At 42.8% G+C, this 20,778-nt stretch overlaps 1 protein-coding gene across 4 annotated transcripts in view; it reads right to left on the reverse strand.

The window, feature by feature from the left end:
- The window catches only part of STX8 (syntaxin 8), a 200,609-nt gene that overhangs the window by 159,548 nt on the left and 20,283 nt on the right, over nucleotides 1-20,778 (reverse strand). For all 4 annotated transcript variants that reach the window (XM_069603553.1, XM_069603551.1, XM_069603554.1 and 1 more), the window contains one exon: nucleotides 13,499-13,609. In XM_069603553.1, coding sequence (XP_069459654.1) covers nucleotides 13,499-13,609 — 111 coding nt within the window. The remainder of the gene's footprint in view (nucleotides 1-13,498; nucleotides 13,610-20,778) is intronic.

Consider the following 20,778-nt stretch of genomic DNA (forward strand, 5'->3'; position numbering starts at 1 on the left):
AACAGGCCTGTGTATAAGTCAGAGCAGGTATTATGACAAGAAAAATCAAGGTAAAGAGACATCATGTCACTTTCTCAAAGTCACATGCTTCGTTACAGAGCTAAAGTCCAACCCACATCTTCTGACTCCAAATCCAAAGGCCTTTCTTTCTACCATCTCAGCGAAGGTTTCATGATGGGCAAGGAGACCCCACACAGGTAAGGTTGAGTTTTATGAGGATCTCATGGAAACACACCCCAGGAAAGGATAACAACATGAATAAATGATTTCTCAGCAGAAAATATGTGCCATCTACATGCCCAGCATGAAAGTGGGGAGGGGGTGAGATACCGAGGAAGGGGGGCCTGGGTCTAGCAGACTTGCTTCCAAGGTAGGCGGCCAGAGGGAGCCTCCACGTCTTCCAGGCTCACACTTCCACAATCTTGTGATCACAGCTTTCCACTGGCTGTCCCTCATTCTATAAATCCTCAGGCCTTCTTTCCTGTTCACAGCCAGACTTCCTTCAAGAATGGCCCAGGCTCACCAGCTCTGCTTCCTGACCCTCAGGATTCACTCTTCAGCCCAGGATCCGACTCCACCTCCGGAGCTCTGCTAAGACTCTTCTCACCAGTAACCTCCTTGCTGTCAAAGCCTCATCCGTTTTCACTTTGCTGGTCCTCCAGGCCTCACTGGCCACTGGTCACTGCTGACCTTCTTCCCTTACCCAGGAAAGCCCTCCTCCCTCGGCTCCTTTCACACCCCTCTCTCCTGCAGCATGTCCTCTAACTTGCAGGTGCCTCTTCTTCCATCTACCCTTTAAATAGTGGTGTGCCTCAGGGATTCTATTTAGATTTTCTCTTCTGGCTGTGGAGAAGGCAATAGCACCCCACTCCAGTACTCTTCCCTGGAAAATTCCATGGACGGAGGAGCCTGGTGGGCTGCAGTCCATGGGGTCGCAAAGAGTCGGACACGACTGAGCGACTTCACTTTCACTTTTCACTTTCATGCATTGGAGAAGGAAATGGCAACCCACTCCACTGTTCTTGCCTGGAGAACCCCAGGAACGGGAGAGGCTGGTGGGCTGCCGTCTATGGGGTCGCACAGAGTCGGACACGACTGAAGTGACTTGGCGGCAGCAGCTTCTGGCTGTATCGTCTCTCTGGGCTGTGTTATCTGTTCCTGTGGTTTCGGGCTGTAGGGACAGACACTAGTAGTGCTTAGACCATGGACCTACACCAACACAAATGCAGTCAGTCATGGTTCATTCCCTTCATCATGGTGGTGGATTCTTACTTGGGGGCGCCCTGCCCTAGCAGGGCACAATCAGAATCTGGGAGTGGGGAAGGAATGGCACATAAACAGTTCAAAGCAAAAAAAGAAAAAAAAAACTACATATCAAAATCCAGGCAAAGCAGGTCCCTCAACTGTTCATCCTTTCAAATTTCTCTGTACCCACAACATCTCCCTACCAGCTCACTCTCTCTGCATTTACAGCTTTTCCTTTAGGAATCTCCAGCTGAGAACTCCACTCCAAATTCAACACACCCAAAGTCAAATCCACTTCTTTCACCCCATAAGCAGTTTCTTCTTCCATCCTCTCTGTTTAGCAGCATGGCTGCCTTCCCGAGTCACCTGGACCATTTTCCTTTCTTCCCACCCCTGGCCACATTTCATCAACTCCCAAGGCCTCTGCAGGAGGTGGCCCTCAAGTCCATGCCCTGTGTCCATCCATGTTGCTGCTGCCTCAGCTCGGAAAAGCAAATCTCCCGTAGAAGATGCTCATGGCCTCTGACTGGCCCCCTTGCTCCCAGTCACCCCCATTCAAATCATCTTACATTCTGCTGTCACAGTGATATTTCTAAAACAGATTTCTCCTATTTTTTTTATTTTTGGCTGCACCACTTAGCATGTGGGATCTTAGTTCCCCAACCAAGGATCAAACCAGTGCCCTCTGCATTGGAAGTGTGCAGTCTTAACCACTGGACTGCCAAGGGAAGTCCCAAGAGCTCGCCTATTTTAAAACTAGCACTGCTTTCTAGAAGCTACAGGTTAAGTTTAAGCTTTACAATATGGCCCCAGTGATATATCGGCTATGTCACCTCCCAAAACCCCCTTCCACACCTATGGACTGCTCACCAGGTCTCCAGACAAAGGCACGAACTTCCACACTCACATGCTTTTGTATGAGTCTGGAGGGTCCCCACCCCCACCCCTCTGTCCATCTGGCAAAATTCTATTCGCCCCTTAAGGCTCAACTCAAATGTTACTTCTGCTGCTTAGTCTTTCCTGATTCCCATCCTCACCCCCCTCTTCCCTTGAATCAATCACTCCAGGGCGCTCCCGTGGCACCTCGCACAAAACCTCCAACGTGGCATTTATCAAGCAGGGTTGTAGTTAGTTATTTACTCATCTGTCTCCCTTCCTAAATTATGAACTCTGGAAGGAAAGAGGCCACATGACAGTCATGTTTCTATCCCCAGGACCAGTTCCTCTGAGTATGCTGGAGAAGAAGCATTCAGAATCTGTTTGTGAAACAGAACTAGGAAACCTACTGAGCTCTTTAAGCAACAGAGACAAAAAGAGAGGGGTATTTAACATTTATCTTGAGAGAATAAAAAGAAAAAAGAAGAAAGCAAAAGGAAACAACTGCTACCTGACTTCAAGAGTTTAGCAGCAGACACAGATGCTGTTCAAGCAGATGGAGGGAATTTTAACTTGAAAGGGAATTCTGTCACTAAGACACCTTGCAGCTAAAACCCCTTCTTGGAAGGACGATGAAGGAGTGTTTCTCCTTTGAAAAGTAAGTTATAGAAAGAAAATGCTGGGACTTCCCTGGTGGTCCAGGGGCTAAGACTCCACCCTTGCAGTGCAGGAGGCCCAGGTTAGAGCCCTGGTCAGGGGACTAGATCCCACAGGACACAACTAACAGTGGGCACAGCCAAATAAGTAAATATTTTTTTAAAACGGAATGGAAATGCTAACTACCATGCTCCCCCGATTAGGACTAAAATGTTTTTAAAAATAAATCCATCATTTTTATTCTATAGTCTTTCAAGATGGAACTTATTTAATAAATGGAACATGTTAAATAAATGCAACATTACTAAATACATTAGATATGTCTTAAAAAAGATTTTACCAAAAGGTTTCATAGTCCCTTCTGACACTGTAAAAATATTTCATTTTTCTCCCCAAAAGTGAACGATGCATCTTATTAAGTTAATATGGGGGAGGTGCAGATGGTCTGCATTTTTCTGCTGACACATGTTGCTGAAGCTCGTCAGAGTTCACAAGGAGGATGTTCTTATCAACCAAATGGAGCACTGAAAAAGCAGTGAATTCCAAGAAGCCGCTTTTCTTAGCATTTCCAAAAGATGTCAAAGTAACTACATAAAATGTTTGTTTTGTCTGGAAAAAAACAGTGTTTGAGTATTCACAGGCCACAGAGAGGTTCGCAGTCAGGACCAGAGATGGTATTTCTAGGGTGTCAGCGAACTGAATTGAATCTGCAGAGCTTTGTAACTAGACTTGCCTGTAGGTGTGAAAATGCTACTGTGGTATGAAAGGGCAATTCCTTCCTCAAAGCTTTTTCAGTGAGTTTCTTTCTGTGAATATAAAGATGTACAGAGGTTCAAATTTCAATCAGAAATAGTTTTTCTGGCATAAATTCTTTGGAGGCAAAAATCTGGCAGCAATATCCAGGCTGGCTTACACTGAGGAGGGGCCACAGTCAGGGAGGTAGGCTAGCGCCATGTAGGCAGAAGGGGATGAGTGGCAGGATGGGACAGCGGGGATGGGACAATTCACCCAGTCATCCAAAGGAAAGCTCCACAAGTGCTGGTGAGCAGAATGACTACAGAGGATCAAGACTTCCAAACTGGGTGACTTGGAGAATCGACACAACTTGGGGATATGTTTCATTTCCTTTTGGGATTTTCTCAAATTGCAACGTAACTCCCAACAACAACCCCAAAGTAAAACTGTTCCGTCACAATCATGAGCTGGGGATCCATGGCTGCTGTGGCTGGCTAGGCGCTAAGTCGGGTTTGACTTAGCCCACCAGGCTCCTGTGTCCATGGGGTTTCCCAGGAAAGAATAGTGCAGTGGGTTGCCATCTTCTTCTCCAGGGGATCTTCCTGGAGGATTCTTTACCACTGGGGAAAAGAATTCTTTACCACTGAGGATTCTTTACCACCAGCTTAAACAACAGCTCAGCAATTAAACAGAGTCCTAGTTCCTCCTCAAGGGATACATGGAACTACAATCTGACACACACCTATGAGTTCTTCAGCAGAAACCAAGACGCCCCACCCAGGTGGAAGATGGGGACTACATGCTGACCACAAGTACACAGACCCCATGTTGACAAACTAGCAGGCTGATGATTAAGATAATCGAATATCACTCTGTTACTGCAATACTAAGTGATCAGAAGAAAATCCACGAGCTACTTGTAGCCGCTATTTGCCAGACAGCTCACTTCTTTAGGTCTGGTACTCTGTCTAGTTCTTTCTGTATCATCTACCTATTCATCCATCCATCCATTCCTCCCACACACAAATACTGAGACCAGCATCAATCCAGGGGCTTGGCCAAGAACAAAAGAAACCTGACCTCAGAGAGCTGGCATTCCAGGGAGAAGAAATGCGTAACACTGACTTCTGAAAAGTAAATACTCATTTTTCTTTCTGGTTAAATTGAATAATCTTTATTCAATTAGTTTAAACTAATTAGTATTAGTTCAGAACAATAAGAACTCAAACAAGAAAAAAATCGCTTACACATCATCCAAGGAAAGTCTCACTGCAGAACCTAAAGATCTACTGCAATCAAACAATTTGCTAATTTTAAACCACTCTCAGTTTTCCCCTATTCACTCTTGGCCAAGTGTACCAATAGGAAACTTTATTATATTTAAAGTTTAATAAAACAGTTGGCTAACTTGGTGGCTCAGACAGTAAAAAAAAATCCACCTGCAATGCAGGAGATGCAAGTTCCATCCCTGGGTCGCGAAGATTCCCTGGAGAAGGGAATGGCAACCCGCTCCAGCATTCTTGCCTGGAGAATTCCAGGGACAGAGGAGCCTGGTGGGCTACAGTTCATGGAGTCACAAAGGGTTGGACACAACTGAGCAATAAACAGTTTATAGAAGAACACAAATGGAGGGTCGAAAGGCCATCAGAAATCATTTTGGCTTCATTTCTCAATTTGAAATGAGAAATTCTTGAGTCGTCCAGGCAATCTAAAATCAAGCAAATGAAACCAAAGGGAACAATTCTTTTGCCTTAAGTGTGAATGTCATGGTACCTGAAAAGCAGGAGGACAACAGGAAGGGATAACACACAAAACCTAAGAATTCTAAGTGTAAGAGGAATTAGCTGCTCTGTCAAATAGCTGGTGGCTGAGCGCCATCTGCTGGTGAGCAATTGAAGTTCAACTACAAAATGAAAAGCAATCCAATGATTACCATGTGTTATAAGCAGCTCCTTGCTTTATAATACAGCGCAGTCTTGAAAGTACGTTTAGGAACAGAAAAAGGGAAAGTCAGCGATATGTTGAATATGGTTTTCCTTCATTTCTCTAAATAATGTTTTGAGTGTAGAGATTTCATACTTCTTTCAATTCACTTACTCCTCTCTAGCCTGTTTTAACCTAAAATACTATTTATAAATAGCATTTTGAATTTGTTTTCACTTGGTATTTCTTTGCTGTCTGGCTTTCAACACTTTCTTAGGAGAGGAACTACCAGGTTGCTGCTGCCAGCTCATGGACAGACTACACTGTACCATACCCACACGGTAGTAACTGGGCACCTTCACTGACTTGAGCAACATGGGGCTGCAACGTCTTAAGATTTACTTAGCTCTCAAGGCCTCTGGGTTGACTCCCTTGATCAACCATCCAAATCAATGCTAATGGTAATGAAGGATTATCTGTTTGGCTAACAGGGGTTTTCCTTTCCTAACCCACAGAGAAAAAAAAATAATTGGACTAAGCAACTACAGAGATGTCTTTAAGTGATAATCAGTCTTACAAGTACACACCTACCTGAAAAATCTCAAAGGGCTATGCTGTCAAGTTTGAGACAAAAGAGCGCTATTGAAACATCCTACTTCGCAAGTTCCACATTAGGACTTCCCTGGTACTCCAGTGGTTAAGAATCCACCTGCCAAAGCAGAGGACACAGGTTCAATCCTTGGTCTGGGAAGATCTCACATGCTACAGGGCAACTAGACCTGTGCACCACAACTATTGAGCCCATGGTCTGCACCAGGAGAAACCACTGTAAGAAGTCCACACTGCAACTAGACAGTAGCCCCCACTCGCTGCAACTAGTAAAAGCCCTCACAGTAATGAAGACCCAGCACAGCCAAAAATAAATATAATTTTTAAAAATGAAGTCTGTAAAAAAAAAAGCTCCAAGACATATAAAAATTATAAATGTAAATACCCTTTGACCTTCTAAGAACTTAACTAGAGATTAAGACTTTCACACTATGAAACCCTTTATGTATAAGGATATTTACCATTGCATTTATGTAACAGAAAAAAAAAGTACAGGTATTAAGTACATACATATGTACACAATGTAATAGAGTGGAAACAACACACATATTAATAAGAGACTAATTCAATAAATTATGGCAGCACATACAATGAAATATTATAATGCTACAAAAATCAATGATAAGACTTCGTGTTGGTTTGGGAAGATCTCCAGTATATTCAGATGATAAAAGAACATTGTAGGATAATTTGTGTAGTATATGACCATTTGTGTAAAAGATGGGGGGAAATAAGAAAATATATTCTTATCGGTTGGCATATACTTAAGAGAACCCTGGAAAGATAGACCAAAGATTATTAATGCTGATATTTATGTTGCGGGTGGGACACAGAGGAAGGGAGGCTTTTCACTGAACATTGTTAAGTGCTTTTAAAACAGCTCAGCTATGTGAATATATGACTTAAGCAAGACACACCCTCCTTCCTCTCCTATGGCTGTTTGGAGTCTGGGAGCTTTTTTTAAAAATTATTTTTAAATGGAGGATAACTGCTTTACAATACTGGGTTGGTTTCTGCCATTTATCAACATGAATCAGTCATAGGTATATGTATGTTTCCTCCCTCTTGAACCTCTCCTCCCACTCCCGTCTGTCTGGGAACTTTCTACAAGCATCCTCAACCGCAAGAAGAGTCAGTCTGAAGACAAAGACACAGCAAAGACATAGCTGACTCTGGATCACCACTGGCTGTAGAATTAACCACCTCCCTCAATTCTTTAACGTGGAACTTATTATACGGAGCTACTTTTCCTTATGTAAGAGGTTTTGAGTAGAATCATCGGTTCCTCATGGCCGAGGGCATCGTGACTGGGGTATTAGCGCCTGAGCGAAACCAGGCGCCCCTTTAGCTGAAGGTAAGAACAAGAAGCACCATCTTCTCCAGACCTTTCAGGTGCTTTACTTGGGCCTCCTCCTCTGACCGCTGCAGACGTGACCTCCTCTTCTAGTTTCCTTGTACATGCCCACTGGAGCTTAATTTCTCTGTCCTGTGTTTGTTTCCCCTGCCCGAGTGAACCCTTTCAGAACAAGTATGACTGTACAAAAGGAGAACACATCCCACCAGGGTCACCTCTCAGCCCACCTCACGCGCCTTTATTAACTTCTGATTCTAATCTCTGCTAATTAAGTAGGCAGACTATGTCCCAAAGTTATTTACCTCTTCAGCAAACCACCCAAGATAATCAGTGAGGTAGAGACAAGCAATGTGTTGCCGCAAGTCCCATTTCCTTTTCTTGTGAGTCTAGACAAGACTACATTTCCCAGCCTCCCTTGCAGGCAGACCAGAACCATGTGACTGGTTACAGCCAATGGGACGCTACATATGACACGCAGGGGACGGCACATGAGAGGGATGTGAGACCTCTATGCCTTCTCTCTTCTCCTCTCACAGTGAATATGGAGGTCCTGTGTGAAAACAGCACAGCTGTAAGATGGGAAAACCTGCATCACCATTTGAAGGGAGCTGTCCTAGAGAACCACCAGATTTTATGAGGCAGGCAAAAAAACTTTTTCATCTGGAAATCCTGTGAGGGTCCCAGATTTTTCTAGTTACAGAACCCATGCTATCCTATTCAGTCAACCTTTCAATCAACCTTTCAATCAACAGAAATCTGCTGAGCGCCTACTATATACCAAAATCTGCTAAGTATCTATAAAAGATAAAGGAAACACAAAGACTTTCATTAAGTGAGCAAGTATCTATCAAGCATTGTGCTAGGTTTCAGTCCCCATCCTCAAAGTATTTAAAATTTAGATGGAGAAACAAAATATACATTTGCAAAATAAATATTAAACCACATGACTTTCCTAGCTAAATCATTTCCCCACTAATACTCCCTCAAAGCACAATATATTTTCCTTAACTTACTTATTTGAATGAATCTTTAATTCACGTCTGTCTCTCTCACTGAACTGTAGAGAGCTCGAAGGCAAAAACTAGATATTTTTTTGCTGTTTGGGGCTTTATGCCACCACACTCCCTTTACCAGTGCTTGGCACATTGTAGGCACTCAAAATTTTTCTATTTACCACACTTTCTTCCTCTAAGTTTTTTTTCATTAAGTTACTGGAGATATTTAATATTCTTGACTGCACTTAATACCACCTTGGTTCATCTCTCCTTAGGTTCACCGAAATACAGAGAAAAGCATATCTTTTTTGATTTTAGCACATCCCTTACATGTCAGATGACCTGGGAAGTTAGTGTATTTCTGGGACATAAGTAAAAGAGATGAATAATTATGGCTTATCCATTGTCTCGCAGGCAATGATGCAGTTGTTTATTCCTTGGCCATTTCCTACTTCTGGAAGAGTAGGCTGGTCATGTGTTCATAACTTCAAGCAATAGAGAGTATAAATTAATAGTTTTTAGGAAATCTCAATACTATCGAATAGAAATCATCCTTCTTATAAACCAAGTTTTAAACTGAAAGAAAACATTCAAAGATATAAAATGGTCGAGGGGACACTTTTAATGGAATATTCAAAGTCAATTTTCCCTCTGTCTCCCTTGGTTGCCAATATAGTGCTATGAAATATAAATTTGAAGGATCGTACTTTTTTTTAAAAAAAAGCATCTCCAAGAAAAAGCAAATATAAGAAATTAAATATAAAGCTTACACTCTAAGAAAATGTGAATATTTCATTATCATCTTCTATTCTTTGATTTTAGCAGTTGGTCTGCTTGTTAATATAGTACTCCTGATCCATAACTACCATCTCAACCTCTAAATAACTTCCTATTTCCTATAATCCTCCATATAGTTGGTGGTGTGAAGATTAAAGCTTAGCCAATTAGCCACCCACTACAGCCTAGTTAATCACATAATCTTTGAGATGGTCAGGGAGCAGTGGAGTATGCAATGATTTTTTTTCTCTTTACAAAGATTTAACTAATTGTGAGACTTAGCAAAGCTCTCGAATAGAAAGGGCAGTTGGGTTTTCAATCAGAAGCTGTGTCACCGCTTCATAAAGTTAGGGCTTTTCTTCTTCTAAGAGACATTGTTACACAGAGACTTCTTTAACAAGTTTCCAAATACCCTCAATTAGTCAACCATTGCTTATTCAGACCTGAGTCTCACATCAAGGCTTACTGCGTGAGAATAATGATCAGTAATCCGTAAGGTAAAAACTCAGATTCTCTCACATGACAGCTACACATTCAATTATGGGATTGCTACACTGTGTCTGTTTAAGGGAAATGCTAATCTGACCTGAAGTTTGACAATACTCTCCTCTCCTTAATAAGGCCACATATGAGGAGGAAGAGAAAAGGGGAGAAAAGGGAGGGGAGAAGGACCCCAGGAAATGAAGGATGGGGAAGAGAAAGAGTGCAAAGGTTTGGAGTGAGAGAGGAGGAGGAAACAGGAGAGGAAGATGGAAGAGCTCAGGAGGACAGAGAGGCTCAACCGGTTCTCAGGGAGCCCTGGCTGGGTCAACTCTTGCATAGTTGCTGCCAGTTATTATGTGGCTTTGAACGCCCAACAAGCAGATCACTGCCAGTTCTCCAACAGTACATGCTTGCTGGTAGTCTAGTATGAATGACAAAAGGTGCCAGAGAGAGTAGGCCGGAATATTTTCAAGTTCTGGTGAGGCTTTCTGATGTCTGTGAGTCGTGACCTAAAGGAAAGACATGAGCCACCCACCTGCCTATCCCCTAGTGACAAGGCAACCCACGTCGCTATCAAGAATGACAGAGGCCATCCAAAATGCTGGAGGAATCCTGAGACTAGGGAAGCGACCAAAGATGGTGGAGGAGCCGAGAACTAGGAACTGACCTACGGGAGGACGGACGAAGCCTCTGTGAGTCATGGGACATCAGAGCAGAAGGGACAACGAGGTTTATCCAGGGACAGAGCTGAGAGGTCCCTGATGAGGTCTCAGAAATGACTGGACAGCAGGAGGCAGGAGAGCAAGGTTGAACCAGGAACCCAAACTGGTTACCTCTACAACTGAATTCAGACCCTCAGAAGGACAGATCCAAGCAAGAGTTATTCAGGCATGGGAAGCTGGGGAAGGAAGTGGGGATTCAGGGGTGTTAGTCACTCAGTCGTGTCCGACTCTGCAATCCCCACGGACTGTAATCTGCCAGGCTCCTCTGTCCATGGAATTCACACAAGAATACTGGAGTGGGGTGCCGTTTCCTTCTCCAGGGGATCTTCCTGACCCGGAGATTCAGGCGGTAGGGGAAAAAGGCAAAAATAACACTCAGGTATGGGCAAGTGAGTGAAATCAAAGACTGGAAACTCTGGCCTCAAATCTGAGGCAATCTGCTTCCAGCAACCTACTTGACCTTAACTAGTGTTAAGTGTTAGTATTCATGCACTCACTCACCCATACACATACTATCAAACTCTGAAACTGATTAGCCTTAGGATCCAGTGCAAGTTACTTGACCCCTCTGAGCCTCAGTTTCTCTTCGATAAGGTGGGATGTTATAAAGATCTCCTAAGCATAGGCGCTTACAGCTTGGCACAGGGCCTAGCATGGAGAAAACACGCAGCAGCTGCTAGCTACCAGTGCTCATCAGACCCCATGAGGGAAAGAAATGGTTTCAGTGGTTTCCAACTGTTCTCACCCCCACCGGAGCTCCCCCCAGACTACTCACTCATTCAGACTCTGCAAGTATATTGTCCGGACACTTTTTTTTTTTCTTAAAAAAATTTTTTATAAGCCTTGTGGGTGATTGAGTGCCATAATTAAGAACAAGTGATATAAAGTAGTATTTGAGCTGGAAGGGGCATTCAAACCAAATTGGGGATCTTGTTAAAATACAGATTCCACTCAGGAGGGCAGAGTTGGGGTCTGAGACCCTGCATTTCTAACAGGCACCCAGGTGAAGATGACCCGACTCGGGAGCAAACAGTGCTTTAAGTAGCAAAGAAAGATGATCACAGGAGAGAAGAGGAGTGAACAAAAACAAAAACAGAGAAGGAGGTGACAAGCGAAAAAAGAAATTCTTACATACTGAGATTTAGGGAAGTCATTCTGGCCTACAGATTTTCATGGGGGAGGAAAAAGATGAGTTAACTTGAATTTTATGCTAAAACAGCTTGTATGTGGCTTATCTAACACCCATTGTACATCTGCTCTATTTATTAAAGAAAAGGGCACACTGACCTGAAGTGAAGAATGTCCATGTTAAAAATAAAGATGCAATGCCCCTCTTCCTGGGATGCCAATGATGGTCCTCCTTTGAGGATAAGCGACTCCCTTCCCAGGTGCCAAGGCCATGCTGACTCCCTGTGTATGTTCTGGTCTTTTTTTTTTTAACCTTGAAGAAATGTATCCCTGACTCGTTTAGTGTTCTTTGTTCTTGCAAGATATAACACTGTGCTAAAAAAAAACAAAACCCTGCATCTCTGGACAGTTTTTCAGAGTAACCTGGGAAGCTGGCTTGGGGGCTAATCCTCAGTTTGGCTCAAATGAAACTTTTCTACTCTTATTACTGTTTATTATTTTCATCAACAAGGGAGAGAGGAACCAAAAATCAACCATACATCCCCCCACCCCACCCCACCAAGACCTCAGGCCTAAACTGGCCCCTCAACATCATTAAATGACAGTGAAGAGAAGCAGAACCTGACACACGGAAGGCTCTCACCACACAGTCACCTCCACGACAGAGGAGGAAGATTTCCAAGTCTTCTCCTCCCGCCATCCCCTCTACCTGGCCCTTCCTCACCCAGGAAACTTCCTCCCTCACCATGATACTTTTGAGTTCATTTCTGAACTTCCAAGGTAAAGGCCCACGCCTGCAGACGGTACTCTGTCCTCACCTTGCAAGACCTCCTCGCTCATGGGTTTTTTTTTCACCAACCCTGAATCACCGCTTTCATCCTCAAATTTCTACTCCTGCATCCTCCCGAGAAGGCTTGGGCACGATAATGGATCAGCCCCGCTCACTGGAGGCCTCCCAGTCCGTTTACAAACCCTGTCCAGCACCCAACTCCTCTTTCCCTGACGTTAGGCCTTAGGTGAAAGAAACAACTCTAAGATTTCCTCTTGCTTCCTGGAATTTCATCACTTCCTCTCTACAAACCTTGAATCCCAAGCTCCTGAGAAGACTGGAACGGACAAGAAGCTGCCCCATCCTCTTCCGGTCACCCTTTGGCAGTGATTCTCCAGCCTCTGACTGCAGACCAGAGTCACCTGGGACCACTCTAGGACCACGCCCTCCAAGCCCCGGCCCCCATTAAAGTAAACAAACCATTGCCCTTGGGAAGCCATATTATTCCTAACCAGGAACAAGCTGCCACCCCCACAATGAAGACCCCATCCCTCATGGGGAAGGTGGGGAGAGGCAGGTTTCATCCTGATCTCATTTGTGCTGGGTCCCTTAATGTGGTGAAGGGGGTTCTAGAGGCAGCTGGGGAGGGCAGTTCTAAAGATATCACAGTTTATACTTTATTAACTTCAACCGGAAAGCTGGACCCCTCCTCTGAGTCTTCCACCAGAGTCGGGTGCAGAGCAGCCAACAAACTCGGTCGAGTGTGAATCATGCTCTGGCAAAGGTCAGAGAAGAAGCCAAGGGCCTCCACTCCTCTAGTCCTGTAAGCCATAGACTACACAGTCTTTAGGACACATTTCTACAAGTCAATTAAAAAGAAAAAACATCATCTTCCAACACAGATAAAAACATGACGTCCAGAGTTTAAAAGGCAGCTAATACAGCAGAAGTTCAACCAGGGAATGAACAGACATTTTCTGACTTCGTCTGTATTCTATCCAAATAACCATCTTCCAAAATGGGATTCAGCTGAATGTGCCTGGTTTACTCAAACCCAGAAACTTAATGAAAACCAGGCTGAACAGAAAATGACAGTCAAGCACTACAAATGAACAGACAGGATGTATTTCACCAGATAAAGAAATTAAGCCCTTCGGGAAACAACTGTAATCGCTGCAAGTAAGTTTCGCCGGCTGCTTAATCCCTGTAAAGGAAAGCATCATACCTGATAAGATCGGGTTCTGCACCCTCGTTCTTAAAGGAGGCCAGAAGTAGTCTCTCTCGAGTTACAAGATCATCCAAGAGGTTCTGTCTTCGGTCTCCTTCGAGCTGTGTTCTGCAGGCGACTCGTTAAGGTCCAAGAGTAGGTGAATTACCTCATTTGATCTATTACGTTATTAACCCCGCTCTCCAAGTCAGAGGGGACTGTTACAAACTCGAATCAGCCCTACCCTGAAGAGGCCTGAGCCAGCGCTCTCCTGCTCTGATCTCAGCCTTCACTGACCCTTCCAGTAAAGGACCTGGACAGAACCATTGCAAAGGACTTAAAAACAGTGAACCAGACCCACCATGTGAGATCATTCACTGAGAAATACAGTTGGTAAAAACGATTTTCCTCCCAGTGGCCAACCCTGAAATGTTCTCTACAGCACACTGTGGCTCAGGGAATCCTTAAGTTCTGAGTGCTGGTCACAGTGGTCAAGGGTTTTTCCCTTGACATTAATACCTAAGATACTTTGTTAAAAAGGAAAAAAAGAAAAAAAAATAGCTTTGTTGCCCTCTTTCATATTATTAACACCTATTAATGCACCTACAATGCATGTTGTAAAGTGCTACTTTCTACAGATTTGCTCTAAAAAAAGCTGTTGCCATCAGCTCACTAAATACTTTGCATGATTTTTAATAATTCTAAACAAAATTACAAAGAAATAACCATATTCTAAGGTGTTAATCTATGATCTGTGCTAGACTAGGGGTCCAAAAGCCTACTATTTCTGTTTTGATCATTATCCATGGTCTTGACCAATTCCTTCAGTGTTTTGGATTGGTTTCTTCAGATGTCCCCCAGGTAATCTCTCATACCTTTTCCAACACAACTCATGGCCATAGTTTTCCCAGTTCGTTAAAGAGTGGGACTATTGCTTTGGATTTATGGATTTATAGACACTTCTCGGTTTGAGAGGGATATTAAATCCTGCATTTAGGCCCCAAAAGTTTGAGAACTTGGCAGAATACAGTAGTTTTCCCTGGGTGGGAAAACCACGGCCCAGTGAATCTACTTTGGTTGATAATTTTGAATAGAAAGAGCTGGATAGCTAGCAAAAAAAGCAAATAAACCCATAAAAAAATGTTCCCCGGTAACAGATACTAGCTAGAAAAATCATAAATCCCCCCCAAACCGATGTAACTACGCAGTGTTATTGACTCTGGGCATTTATAAAATAATCATGGATACATTCTCTCAACATTCCAGAATGCCCCGGTTTCCTGAGAAAAATGACTACTACGGCTTTTCCATCTCCTACTGGACTACGGTCACTACGAACCCATCTTGGAAACAGTGAAGCAGCAACTGTAACTAAGAAACAGTGAGCAAGTCCTTCCTCTGCACTAATAAAAGGGCCAAATATTAGCCTTCTGATCAGTGCAACATCAAAAATAAATACAGGGTGTTTCAAATCAGTGGTAAATTGTCAATAGAGCAGAAGCGGCCCCTGGGGAGGGCAAGAGGGGTGGGGAGGAGAAGGGACAGAAGCTATGACATAAATTATACAGGACAAAACAGGAATTTTAATTGTGGAAATTACTAATTATATCACAGTGCTGATTAGCCTCGTCTTCCATTCTGTGCTCAACCTACTCTGGCAACCTGTGGTTCTGCTGGGATTTCAGTTCTTCAGTCCTCCAAGTGAGCATAAACTCAACGATAATCCAATACTATAATTAAGCAGATTACGGATCAGGGGTTTAAAGGTAAGAAATAAAATTACAGAAATATCATTAGAAAACACCTCTGGAGAACTTTCTAATACTCTAGAGTAAGGAAAATCTTTCTAGTCGAGAATGTCAACCCAGAGGTCATGAAGGAAACTATAAATCTGTATAAAAATTGTAACTATCTGCAAAATAAAAGTACAAGTGGCAAATTAATAGTGGCAAATTTTAAAACGGCAAAGGATATAACAGGGCATTGGAAAAAAAAAAACAAGAGTTATGTTAATAAACTGAAAAAAATGCAGTTTTACATTAGTGAAAGAAATACAAATTGAAACATACTGTCATTTTTGCCAGCCAGATAAGAAACCATGACAGAAGGCTCTAGAAAGGGCTGAGGAACCAAGCACTCTCAGACATCCTCGGTGGGAATGGAGATGGGTTCAACCAGTTGCCAGACTGTCTTCTACATACCTAACGGAATTTAAAAGGCACGTTCTTTTAACAGGAATTTCTCCTGCAGATACGTTCACAAGACTATACAAAGATGTAGGAGCAGGGAATTCCCTAGTGGCCCAGTGGCTAGGACTCCGCACTTTCACTGCCCAAGATCTGGCTTCAATCCCTGGTTGGGGAACTAAGATCCCACAAGCCACCAATAAGTGCAGCCAAAAAAAAAGATGTTCAGTGCAGCGTTATTTATAATAGCCAAATACTGGAAACATTTTAAGGTTTGTCAATAAGGAAATAGCATACCTTGGCAATGGCATGTTTTGTAGCCCCCTTCCCCCAAAATAGAATAGGAAAGCCCTGTAGGTATCGATGATAATGAAAACATTATCATTTATGAGCACTTACTAAGTGCTACATAAATTATTTGATATGGAACAATCTCCAAAACAAAGTGTTAGACAAAGCCAAAAAACAGCAAAGAGCTGAATAGTGAATGGTATGCTCCCACTGCATCCATTAAAAACGTATGTTGGTATATACACAGAAAATTTCTCAAAGGATAAAGAAACAACTGCCTCCAAGGAAAGGGAACTGGGGACTCAGGGTGTAAGGGAAACTTCCCATCTACTGGGTATTGCTTTGGACTGTTTGACTCTATTAAATGCTAACTAACAAAAAGTTTCAGAATGAAACACACGATACGATCCTTCTGTAGTCAAAAGCATTTTATACTTAACATGTACACATATCTGTTCATGCCTAGAAAAGGCTGTGATAATAGGAACCAACTACCAACACTGTTAACTGTGGAAGAATAAGCTAGGACAGGATAGGGATGCGGAAGTGAGAGAAGAGTGAACAACTAACAACAGACAATGTATGGGTGGAGGGACTTCCCTCGTGATTCCTGTGGCTGAGAATCTGCCTTGCAATGCAGGGGATTCGGGTTTGAGCCCTGGCTGGGGAATTAAGATCCTACAGGCTGAAACTACTGAAGACTGTGTGCTGAGCCCACGGACCACAACCAAGATCCGACAGAGCCAAATGATATTTTTTTTAAAAAAAGAAAAAAGGAAATCGACAGGTAGAAAGCACCTTTTATAGAAAAAGTAAAGGCAAGTTTTAAAATTTAGCAGACAACTGAATTTAAACTATTAATTAACCAACAAAGGACATCAATTTTAAGAGCAGTAAAACTTGGTGATTATGTTTTGAAGAGGAGGAGTAACTGGAGAACAGAATCACAGACAGTTGATGCTGGGACAGGTAAGTCGAATCTCTTGTTCACCCGACCGGAAACCATGGCAACAGCGGGTGAGAGCCCAGCTCCTTCTCACCACCTCGTGTGGGGCTTCTCTTACCCTGAGGCCCCCAGTACTGCTCACTTAACTTTGCCACTTCTTAGCATCCTGTTAATAACCATACTGATAATATTAATTCAGAATATTCCAGAGATCCCCTGTAAATCTGGAACACCTGGAAAACTAACCAATCAGGAATACACACTCTACCTCCCGGTTTTGTTTTTATTTTACTCTATTGAGAGAACAGACCATAAGGAAATGGGGGATAGAGGGAGCCGAAGAGAATAAAAAGATGCACAGCCCTTCTGCATGGCACACTTACTATAATGGAAGTTGTTGCTAACAAGAGGTCAGAGAATCACCTAGAAGGTAATGACACTCCATGGATGTGGGCTCATGGTAGCTGGGGGGTGCAGGTACAGGGTAAAGAAGAACAAGCAGAAAACAGGGCAGATGGTCATGAGGCCAGTGCTGGGACCTTCTCTTCCATCAACTTGGTGAATAACCAAGGAGGAAGATCAGAGAACAGACAGGGAAACGGAAGATCTAACCACCACAGTACTCTGTCGTTGGCCAGACTGAATGTACACGTAATTACAACCAGTTCATGCAAGGTTGCAAATGAAACTAGACCCTGATTTTCCATCACTGTGCTTCAGAGTCCAGCTTCTCTGCTATAACCTGGGAAGTACTTCCAACCTAGGATGGAGAGGGGTGAAGATGGGGCTGGACCCAGGGAACACCCTATTCCCTCCCCCACTTCCAGCTCCTGGATTTTCTCCTAATTGGTAGAAGGCATAAGAATTTAAGTAAGTCTTCCGTGCAAATTAATTGCTTTGGAGAAGGATAATTACTTCCAGAACCACAAGAAGAATTACACAGAGACAGTTTAAGGTCCCAGAGGCCAGAAGATTTTTCTGGCTCACACAGCACTTCAGCTCTTCCATTTTTATTTATTATTTGCTTTTAGGGGGAGTCCCTGGTGGCTCAGATGGTAAGGATCTGCCTGTAATGCAGGAGACCTGAGTTCAATCCCTGGGACGGGAAGATCCTCCAAAGTTAACAAACTCTACTGAGTGTCTATTATGGACCAGCCCAGGTGCCTATCTTCCTCAAAGCACTGATCCCATTTTGCAAGTAGTATTTAATACTATCATTATCTGCATGCCTGGATGTACCCTCCTTATGTGTTATAAACTCCATAAAAGGGTACCTGTAAATTTTCCACATTAGCTGTAATTTTAACAGTGATAAAATGGTAAGCATGATAAAATGGTAGGCAGCAGTTAATCCTCGAGGAGGGCTTGCTTTATGCAAAGCACCTTCTATGCATATAATTTAATCCTCCCAACAATGCTATAAGCTGGATGTACTTTATCCTTTTCTCACAAATTAAGAAAACAAGGCACAACGAAGTTAAGTAACTTGCCCTCGAAGAGTTGAAAACTTTTATTCAACACCAACGATTATGGGGGAGCTTGTCCTGTGAGATGCTTTAAATACAGCATTTTCTTCAACTTTCACAACAGCCTGCAAAGCAAGTCTGATTATTCCTACTCTGTAGATAATGAAACTGAGGTCAAGAAAGGCCACGTTGCTCTCTGGCCTTGAGGCAGTGGTGGAGCTGGTCTTCTATCTCAGCTGTCTGCCACCAAGCCAGTGCTGTCCACAGTGTCCCAACAGTGCCCAGACTTAGGGGTTTCATGGAGCAGAAGTATTTCCAAACAAGCTGTGGAGGTGGGGAGGGGGGATTTATATAGACAGATTATACACGTTGCCATCTATGTGGACATTCCAAAAACCACAACAGACAACACTCTCATCTGCTTTTACTACTATGGTGAAAAAGCAAGATGTTAATACTCGAAACCAGAGAGAACCACGTAACAGACTATAAATCAGAAAATTCCTACTGAAATAAAAATGACCTTGTTCTTAATTTTCTCACAATAGCAGACACCAGTGAAAACTGTTATGGCCAGGTGCAGTGTTTTAGAACCACGTCCCCACTACTGGGGCACCCAGGGGCTACTCTTAAAACCTCTCCAGTGAGCTCCTCCACATCTACATGTAGCCACGTATCCAGGTTTGTTACATGGGGCATCTCTCCAGCCAGCTACCTTTCTACTCATCTTTCTTCCCCCAGAAAACAAAGTGGAACAGGGTTATGTTATCCATTAAAAAAAAAAAAGATTATTTTTCTATGTGGACCATTTTTTAAAGCCTTTATTGAATTTGTTACAATACTGCTTCTTTTTTTTTTTTTGCTTTTATTGGCTGCAAGGCATGTGGGATCTTAGGGTTTGAACCTGCATCCCCACTATTAGAAGACAAAATCTTTACCACCGGACTGCCAGGAAAGTCCCCTTATTTATCGATTCTTAAAAATTAATTCTCCAGGACTTCTCACAAGAGACCAAAATAGCTTTTGATACTGAAATCCTTTGTAAAGTGATTTTCAAAAATTCTTTTCAAAGTGCTAAAAGTGCTGCCTTTGAAAAACCCAACAAAAAGACAAGCTTCATGTAAAACTAATTCTAAGAATAACCTTAGTGCTACCTGAAATTTCCTATGCGACTGCCTGTTGCACACAGCTTTTCTCAACTGGTGAGACCATTATAATCACCGTCTCCAAGAAGTACTGTGAATAGAAGTTAATGCTTTTCAGCAATTTTCAACTCTCTGGCTTCAGACTTTGGATTATGCATTGCAAGCTAACCGATTCGAAAGCACGCCACTTTCATTTTAATTTCACATTTATTCTTGCCAGAGAAAAATACTTTTTCATGAAAGAGTAGTAACATCTTATGCCTAACATCCCAGAATTTAATTGTTTGGAAGGCATTTTCATAGGACTTATCTTTCTGGCAACTCCTAGTGTTCCTTGGAAAACTTCACGACTGCAGAGAGGCATAAATTTCTTAAGTCAGGTACCAGAAACTCTCAACTGCCCGACACAGTAAGGAAATGTGGTTTCCAAATATTCACATTAAAAAAGTCACCCCACATTAATTATGCCTCAAGAAAAAGGATTAAAAAGTCACTCTCTTGGCGATTTATGGACACACATTTTTCTAAGAATTACAACATCATAAAGTATACCTAATAAACCACAGTGAAGACTGTTTAATCTTTCTGATGATTAAGAAGGGTCTTGAGGATTTGCATTATAAACAAGATTTGTCTTGGCATTACAGCAACACGCCAAGTAATAGGGAATTCTCACTGAAGACAGGTCATGTGACAGTGGACTGTATTCTATCACTAAAGTAGAATTCAGCTTTTAAACAACTGGCTTTGGGTCCAGACAGCCCTGCATTGGAATCTTGGCTTTCCATTTCTCATCGGTGGGGACTTAGGCAAGTTACTTAAGCTCTTAAAGATTCTTCTCCTGGGTGTGAAGAAAATTCCTCTGCTGGAATGCTGAAAGTAAAAGTTATTAATTTACATCAGTGACTTGAGGCACAAGCTGGCCTTGGCCTCAGTACCTTTTTTGTAAAGAAGGGAAAGAACCCACCCAAACAGTCTAATAATACGAGGATACTAGGCCTGACAAGTTGCTATCTGATACATCTTAAATCTGGATGATAACTGCCCTAGAATTATCTCAGATAACTGCCACAGAATTATCTGAAATGTTTGGGAAGAGGAAGGTCAGGGAGAGGGAAGATGTGAGAAACAAGACAGTAATTAAACAGAGGCCTGAGTAATACAGAAGCTACCTCCTTCCCGTTCTAAGAAACGGTCTCCCTGAAAATCCAGAGGTTAATGAGCGCCCCCTGGTGGCTCAGATAGTAAAGACTCTGCCTGCAAT

The sequence above is a fragment of the Ovis canadensis genome, chromosome 11 (assembly GCF_042477335.2).
Source record: "Ovis canadensis isolate MfBH-ARS-UI-01 breed Bighorn chromosome 11, ARS-UI_OviCan_v2, whole genome shotgun sequence".
NCBI lineage: Eukaryota > Metazoa > Chordata > Mammalia > Artiodactyla > Bovidae > Ovis > Ovis canadensis.